Raw genomic sequence first — 8,595 nt, 5'->3', positions numbered from 1 at the left:
ACATCACAGTTCAGCCAAATAAAAAACTTTTTATCAATTATCTGAGCTCAATAAAGAATTAAAAGCTACTCTTCTTATGCCTTGAGAAAAAAAAAAGCAAATAAAAATGGTAAGCCCAAAGTTGAGGCTTAGGAAATAAGTAGTGCACTTGGCTCCCTTGTGGACACACTAATGGCTCTCTCCATACCTGATATGGCAAATTAGGATAAAATTTTGGATTTTACACGTAGGGGGAGCTCATTATCATTGCCCATGGGCTGACCTTATCAGAAGTAATAAACAGGATAAAGATCGGGGTAGGTTTGAGGTAACCTTATAAGATATTATTTTAAATTAATTTTTTATCTAACTGTTAGCTCAGTTTCGCAAATATGGCTGAAGCAGAGGGGGATTTCGATGTCTCCCTATACTAACACGCCTTAAGGCCCAAAAAGGGGAAGAAGAAGATTCAGCTCAAAGCCCCGTCGCGTGGGGGAGACAAAGTGATTAGTATGACTAAAAACTGCACTCCCCCAGGTCAGAAGTCTAATGTTAGGACAGGTTAGGACCCATCCTCCACCTTGGCATTAACACCACCACCTCCATCCAAAAAACCACAAGGTGGAGATCTTGTCCTTTCCTGTTGCAAACCCCGAAGCTAAAGTACTGAGGCCTAGCTCAGAGAGGATATTCATGAGGTTGGAGTTCGCTTAAATGGATGACCCTGTCTCCAACCTTGACATTGCCAGAAGGTTTTACAAGGTCGACATTGCATAGTGATCTTTTCCTCTTTCAAAATCTTCAGTAGACAATAAATGGTATATTGATTTTTTGTGTCAACTTGACATATTAGGTTGATGTGATATCTTCAGTACCATCTCAGCTTTGCTCTGTCCTAATTATTTTCTTTTTGTCCCTTTAACTTACCTATAAATATAGAGACTTAAGCACCATGAAGCTAGGTTCATCTAATTTCATCTTTCCCTTTTTTTCCTACTTTCTCATTTTATTTTCGACCTGATCTTTATTGACTTGTGTGTCAGAATGCAAGCGCAAAGAACACCCTCTGCTTTTGCCTCTAACCCTCATTACTTTCTCATTTATAGAAATATTATTAGGTCGAAGCTTGATATCAATAACTTTTTAGGTATAATTATTTTAAGTAATTAATTAATTCAATAAAAGACATGTATTTTCGGAAAAAGACCTTTTACATTTTTCTCTCTCCTTAAATGGTTAAAGTGTAAGAGGTTTGAAATCTCATTTTCTTTTAAATTTTTTTTCATATAAATTTATGAAGAAAATAAAATATTTCAATGGCTTTTTTGCCTTTGTGAGTGTAGATATGACTAAGAAGAAAATTTTATATTGTAGTTGGTATATATATACTAGACCTTCAAACACGTGCAACACTTGAACACATTAATAGTTTACTCATGTACCCAAAAAAAAAAAAAAAAGGAAAATATCACATGACGAAAGAGGCTTAAGGATTCATTCCTTTAATCTAAATTTCATTAATAACTGAAACTCAGACATGAAGGTAGATGAGAAATTATAATAATCATAGCCACCGCAGGGGCACATGACAGCTATAGCACTCCCTTATTCTTTAGCTGTAAGGCTAATAAGGAATATTATATTATACTAGCATGCATTAATTAAAATATCTATTCTGTGAAAGTTTATTTGTCCTGATGATCACCGTAATCTTGGCTGTTGTAGGGAGCAAAAGCTTCCAAGAACCAGTTATTCTTCCTCCAAGATTTCCATCCCATCTCTTCACAAATCTCATCACTGTGATTAATACTGAAAGTGGAAATGCAATGTCTTTTGTAGAAACGGGTGGTTTTCTTCATGATTTCCATTTCTTTGGTAGTTTGTTCAAGCATCTTCTCAATGCTGGGAAGCTTGAATAGACCATCAGCCAGCCTAGACAACCATTTACATCGTAGCTCTGCTGTATGTAGGTTTGAAACACTCTCAATGTACCCCACGAATGCCATGTTCGGAATCAACGGATGGATTGTGCCCCTGTAAAAGTAAATCAATTTTTTTTAAAAAAATTTTTTGACAGAGTTTTCAAGTACCTGTTGATCTTTCTCAACATTTTTTTTAAGTTCAAAAGGGATATATACCTGTATAAGGGCATGATCCCTGAGGAGTCTACTATCAGACTAGAGAATGGTTCAGGCAGCAGATCCTGGATCTTCTTTTTCCCATCGTAACCAGTGGCAAGAAGCACAACATCGGCCTCTAATTTGGTGTTGTCTTTGAATTCAATCCCTCCATTCCAGAACCACCATTTCGATGCTCTTTTGAACAAAATCTTTCCCTTGTCTGCCTCTGAAAAGAAATTTTCAGGTAGTGTAGCCATCTGGCAGGAGGCATAATCCTCCTCAAATGGGTGATCTGGTTTCAGCCCATACTTCACTAGTGGAAGCTTCCACACCAAATAAGACTCTATGAACTTGGAAACACCTTTTCTCTGAAAGAAAAAAAAATAAAGCAAGTAATTAACAGCTAGATACAGCTGATAAAAGAAATTTATCGAACTAATTAAGTTGCTGTAGCAATGATTAATTTATTAAGGGAACATGAAAAATTATTTGAGGATGGTGACCGTTGAAATGGTACTAAAGAAATGGAAGTTAAATTAATTACCAGAGGAGACAAAAGAGGGCAAAGCAAATTCCTGAGCGGCCCCTGGTTTGGCCTTTCATGGAGAAATTGAGAAGACCTTGTTGAATAAAACAAGAAAAAAGGCAAACCCCAAATCCAGTAAGCTGGAACCGTCCAATGTAAAGTCCTTATCACCATTGTACACGGTTGTCCATCTGCTCCTTTTTTAATAAAACAGGCGAAGCAAAAACGTAAGATATAGACAAAGGTAAAACAACGAGTTTGTCAAAATCACACTGCATTCTATAAACCAAACCTCAATGTCTAGCATGCATTTTATGACTATATATATATATATATATATATATATATACATGTCGCAATCATGGTTACTGGAAATCGCAAGCTTCTGTTGAAGCTATGGAAAAAATTTATTTAGTATTACCATTTTTGAGCTTGAGAAGGAAAATACAATAAATTTTGTGAAGAAAATTAGAACGGATACATTATCAGTATATAAATGTTATATACTGGTAATAAATCATATAATGATACATTATAAAAAAAAATTTTAAAATATATTTTTGGGATTAAGTGTATTTATTTTTAAGATTTTAAAATTTTAAAATTAAATTTTTTATAAAATGTTCTTGTGTAATTCATTGACATTATATAACATTTATAGATTAACAATAAATAAAAAATTATATGATATAGGATTTTAAGGCAGAGGTTTAAAAGAAAGATACGGAGTTAACCATAACTAAGTGGCTAATTTGAAAAAACAGGAATTCATGTGTAGTTAGTTGTTACCTTGCTAAGAAAGCATGCATTTTAGAAATAATCAAATCCTCAGTTGACATTTTACGATTCTTTGGCTTTATATATTGAGCAATACTTGCCTTGATAAGATAGTATTCATATCGTGAAATCAATGCAAAATTTTATGTTGGATCGATGTGAAGTCAAATTAGTATTCGTCTCTCATATATTTTCTCTTTTTAAATTATTTTCTTTCTGTATGTATCCTATATATATGGTATTTGTATATGCATAGAGCTAACTGATCTTGTATATTAGCTGCAATATATATATACCTTGGTTTGCCTCGGCACACTCAGTAGCTAAATCAATGGCTGATTTCTTATAGCCGACAATAACAACTTTCTTTCCTTTCAAAAACTCTCGGGCGGCTTCTTTATCTAGTTTAGAATACTCGATGGTGTGCATAACCTTGCCTCCAAAAATTTCTTGGCCTTTATTGGGAGGGAAAACTGGCATTCTCGGTTTATCACCGTACTTGCCTATGCATACCACCAGTAATTCAAAAGCATACCGCTGCATAATTCCAACAATTCCAGAATCAATTAACAGGAAATACTATTAATTGGTGTCAAGAATTAATTATAACATGAAATATTGTTTTGTTATCAGAAATGTAACAAAACAATGTCAATAACAACGTGAATTGTTTATAAAGTACTAAATTTTTAATTTAAGTTATCAATGTTTAAATCCTGATAACTATTAATACCAAAAGAAAATGCCGCGAAACATTATTACACATCATATTTACATATTATATATAGATAGCTATAAATATTCTCAGATCAACTTTTTCTAGGTCTAGCTGAGAATATAAAACCGTTCAGACTGTGACCAAAAAGCACATCACAAAAAAATTCCATGGACTTACCATATGCAAAACAAAGATCACTTTTGTGTTTAATTAACTCATTTATTTGAAGGACATGGCGACATGCACCTGGGCAGGAAGTTCATATAAGAAATAATTAAATAAATAAAAGAAAGCAGCCCTATGTCCCTATCAAAACGTGCAGGATTTTGAATCGAAACGAAAACTAGCATGCAAAATCAAGAAAAAGTGAAGAACAAAATGAAAAATATATGCTTAAGAGTGGTGCAAATTAGTGATATAATATGTTAATTTGAAGAACAACCTCAACAGTTTTTGATGGATGTGTTTCCACAGATACCTCCCAGACAGGGTGGCCTCTCAAAAGAGATCCAAACTCTCCAGGTCCAGGAATCACATCCAAATAGGTTGTTTGTTGGTCACCTACGTACCGAATCTCCACCACCCTAGAGTTGAACTTGATGTACTTCAACACATCAAAGTGCTTAGCATAACCATACAAGTAATCCAGGATCTCAAGATAAGAAGGAAAACTCGAATTATCTCTCTCAGGCCAAGGGTAATCCGAGAACTCAAAATCACATCGAGGAGTTTGGAGTTTGGTAGTAGCAAATGAACAATGTTTCCAAACACCACCTATTGAATCAGTGGCCTCAAAAACAATAGGATTATGATGGGAAAGCTGTTTAGCAGCAGCAATACCACTAATCCCAGCCCCAATAATCCCAACTCTCGATGATTTAGGGTAGCTAATTTGCTCACAAGCCATATCTGTGTATATATGATTATATGATCTACAGCAATAAACTAGCTAACTTGTCGATTGTATTTGTGCCTTGGAACTGAGAGTCCGGCTGACTATTTATAGAGGAAGAGGAATGACCTGTTGGATTTCATTGTAAGTTGTAACTCACTAACTTTATAATTTAAGCTAAAATTGTTAGGTTCAACATTAATAATCTTATGTTTTCTGCCCTTTAATTCACTTTTGTCAACAGCAATAGATTATGTCACTGTTACATTATTATAGTTTTTTTTTATATAAAAAAATTACAAGTATTGATATTTGAATTTTAAATTTATTAAATATTATTTTTTAAAAAATAATTATATAAATTAATTAAATTAAACTTCAAATTAAGAATACTATAACTGGGTATATATCCTCATATCATAATTAATTTTTAAATGATTTTTAATTTAGGAAAATCTCATTATTAATATATATACCCATATTTCATATAAAAAGTTAGATTAATTTCCCTTAATTATTTTTCTCTTCTCTTTGTGATTCATGAATGATGATAGCATGCATTGTGCATAAAAATTTTTTTATATGGATTAGTTAGTATAACACAGGTTTGAATTCTTGCGTTCCCATGGCTACATATATATATATATATATATATATATATATATAAAACTGACCATGAGCTTCATACCATGTGTTCATGTTTCTCGGTTGAGGTCAATGCATAAAATTTTGGTCTTAGGGACGAAAGTCTACTTAATTAATAGATACGATCGAGTATCTTCTCTAGTACTGATGTGTCAGAGATTTTGCAATGCCCCGGCTTTCTGCTTTATCAATCAATTGGTTGACTTATTAAATAATGAGGCATCATTTTCTTTTTCGACATTGTACTTGGAGTTAACAAAAAAGGGCAAAAAAAATTGTAGGAAGTAATCAGCTAATTACATATACTATCATGTTGTATAATTTAAATATTACTATGTATGATTGACTTGGCTCCATTGCGCGTCTCAACTACTCTGTGATCGACTGCATCATTGTGGCTTCGGCTATTCATTTTGGCCCCATTGCGCGTCAACAATTCTAATAATGAGACCATTGGATGCCTATCCATTAGTGCTAAAGATTAAGCTAAAATTTAGAAGAATTAAATTTTGCTTCATTTAAGCTGATAATCTAAATAACAATTAATACTCTGCCAGGAGAAAATTTTTATTTGATGTGAAGGCACATAAAAAAAATAATAATGAAAAAAAGGAATGTGAAGGATATAGTCAAGGTATATATAATTAAGAGAAATTATTTAATCTATTGTTTGGTGGTATTTTTAGACTTCATAAGTGTGATTAATAAAGTGACACATATCTCTTAAAAAATAAAAAAATAATTAAAAAAAGTGAAATATGGGTATATTTTTTAATTCACTTATAAAATTAAAATATTAAATTGATAATGAATAATAAATGAAATTTATGATTAATACCGATTAAACTTGAAATTTCAAATGGATAGAAATGGTATTTGAATTGAAGTTGTCTTTCTCAGTGTCCAAATTAAACTTCTCATCATCAATGCAAAGAGAATTTCCTCATTGTAGGAGAAAAATTAACAAAAAGAAAAGGCTTCCATTTGAAATTAGGCACAGTTGCATGATCGGGATAGATATACAATTCCTCAATACTTACCACATCCTGCTGGAAATTTATCCGGGAAATGTGAAAAGGAAATTTATGGATATTGGCCAGTAAACTTGTACTGCAATATATTAATTGTGTTAATGTGAAAATTAGGTATTGGCGATAACAGAGGTGCGCTTAGTTGGAACTTGCATAGAACAGGAAATATAAAAAAGAAACACTGAGGTTGCTGGTAATTCTTCCAAACCAGCTGCCTCCAATATGATCAAAGTAATGAATTGCATCTCTGAGGAACAGAGATTTTGAAAGATAAATATTAGGGATGAGGCTAAGAAGCACTAATAATCCCTAATAAGATAAAACTAATTACATTTATATGTAATTACATTAATTTCTTTTCCACCATCTTCTCTTTCTCTTCTACCAAGAAAGTAAAATGAAATGTTAATTCAATGTCAGAAACTTAATAAAGATGACAACAATTGTGTACATTCTGTCCGTAAAATATTAAATTTTAAGTTTTAATAATTAAAATTTAATGTCTGACAACTTTAAATAAAAAAAATTAAATAAAGACAATTAAAAAATAAAATAAGGATAAATTTTTAAAATTTTTTTTTCTTTTTATTCTTATTTGAATGTCAATAAAATAATTATAAATATACAATGATTAACAACGGTTTAAATTTATTCCAAGATAAAAAAAAAAAATCTCTGAATTGTTTTTCTTTATAAAAGTGCATATAAGTAATCTACCAGCTTCAGTCTCATTTTCAATATATTCAACATTTCTTAGCTTAGAATTATTCATGATTCAAACATAACTTAGAATTACTTAAAAGGACAACAATTTTCCTTCATTTCTTTTCCCTATTTGTCCTTTCTATCCTTCATTTCTATTTTTTGGTATTTGATGCTATCAAGTTTGGTTTCTGATCACTTGAACTAAAAATTCAATTCAATATTCTATCATCGGAACAAATGACTATTGGCATCTTCCAGTTCTCTTAAACTTGTCTTTATTTTCTTTCCTCTACCCAATAATATGCTGTGAGTTGGACCATACTTTAAGAACAGAAACATCCGGGAAACAAATAAGAAACTCCATGGATAGGAATATTCAGACAATACATCAATATTCAAACCATTGTCATTAATAATATTTTAATAGGTTAATATCATAAATAATTTTTAAATTATAAAAAAATATTTAATGTGATATATAAATTTTAAAAATTTATAATGTGATATCTAAATTATAAATTTATTAACAAATATAGTATTTAAAAAATTATTTGTATGTAACATATCATTATTTGAAATTAATCACGTTAAATTTAAGTATTATATTAATTAATAAATTTATAATTTTAAATAATATATTAAATTTTTTAAAAATTTAAATATCATATTAAATATTTTTTTATAATTTAAAAATCATCCATCATATTAACATATTTAATTTACTAATAAAAAATGATGCTACTATGAGAGGAGAGGACATGCACACGACCAGATCCCAAGTGATTTTCTTGAGGATCGACCAGTGACCGCCTATTGTATAAATGCCTAAAAGTGAACAATTTGTCAATTCAAACCACATGCATGAGTGAAATTAATTTACAGCTGTCTCTCTTGAACATTGTTTAATCATGTGGAAAATATAACTCTACTCACTTTCCTGGTAACTGAGTTTGGTAGCTTTAAGTCACACTGTCTCCACAGTTTTTCCTTGAATTTGTGGAAATTTTTTGGTGTCTAGATGGTCATTTATAGGTACGAGTAGTCTACACCCAAAAAAGCGCTTGCACGATTCACGAAGACGTTCATTTTTATTTTTTTTTTGTAATATACGAACAAATTAAAGGGTGAGAATTGATTGAAGCCATGAACTTTCGCAGCAGTGCCCTCGATGTACGCTTCTTCAAAGTGCATCTGATCACGTA

The 8,595-nt window shown here is 31.4% G+C and overlaps 1 protein-coding gene across 1 annotated transcript; it reads right to left on the bottom strand.

Moving 5' to 3' along the window:
* Positions 1-1,295: 1,295 nt before the first annotated feature.
* On the bottom strand, positions 1,296-5,112 carry LOC111302557 (putative flavin-containing monooxygenase 1). The gene is made up of 5 exons (XM_022898415.2): positions 4,563-5,112; positions 3,699-3,939; positions 2,644-2,822; positions 2,118-2,467; positions 1,296-2,013 (listed from the first exon to the last, which is right to left on the bottom strand). The coding sequence occupies exons 1-5, from the start codon at positions 5,025-5,027 to the stop codon at positions 1,665-1,667; spliced, it is 1,584 nt and encodes a 527-aa protein (XP_022754150.1). The 5' UTR covers positions 5,028-5,112; the 3' UTR covers positions 1,296-1,664.
* Between the last annotated feature and the right edge of the window lie 3,483 nt (positions 5,113-8,595).

Source organism: Durio zibethinus, chromosome 13 (assembly GCF_047325235.1).
Source record: "Durio zibethinus cultivar Kanyao isolate XHJ-2024 chromosome 13, ASM4732523v1, whole genome shotgun sequence".
NCBI lineage: Eukaryota > Viridiplantae > Streptophyta > Magnoliopsida > Malvales > Malvaceae > Durio > Durio zibethinus.
The sequence above is the reverse complement of the archived record's forward strand: the minus strand, read 5'-3'. Positions and strand labels throughout refer to the sequence as shown.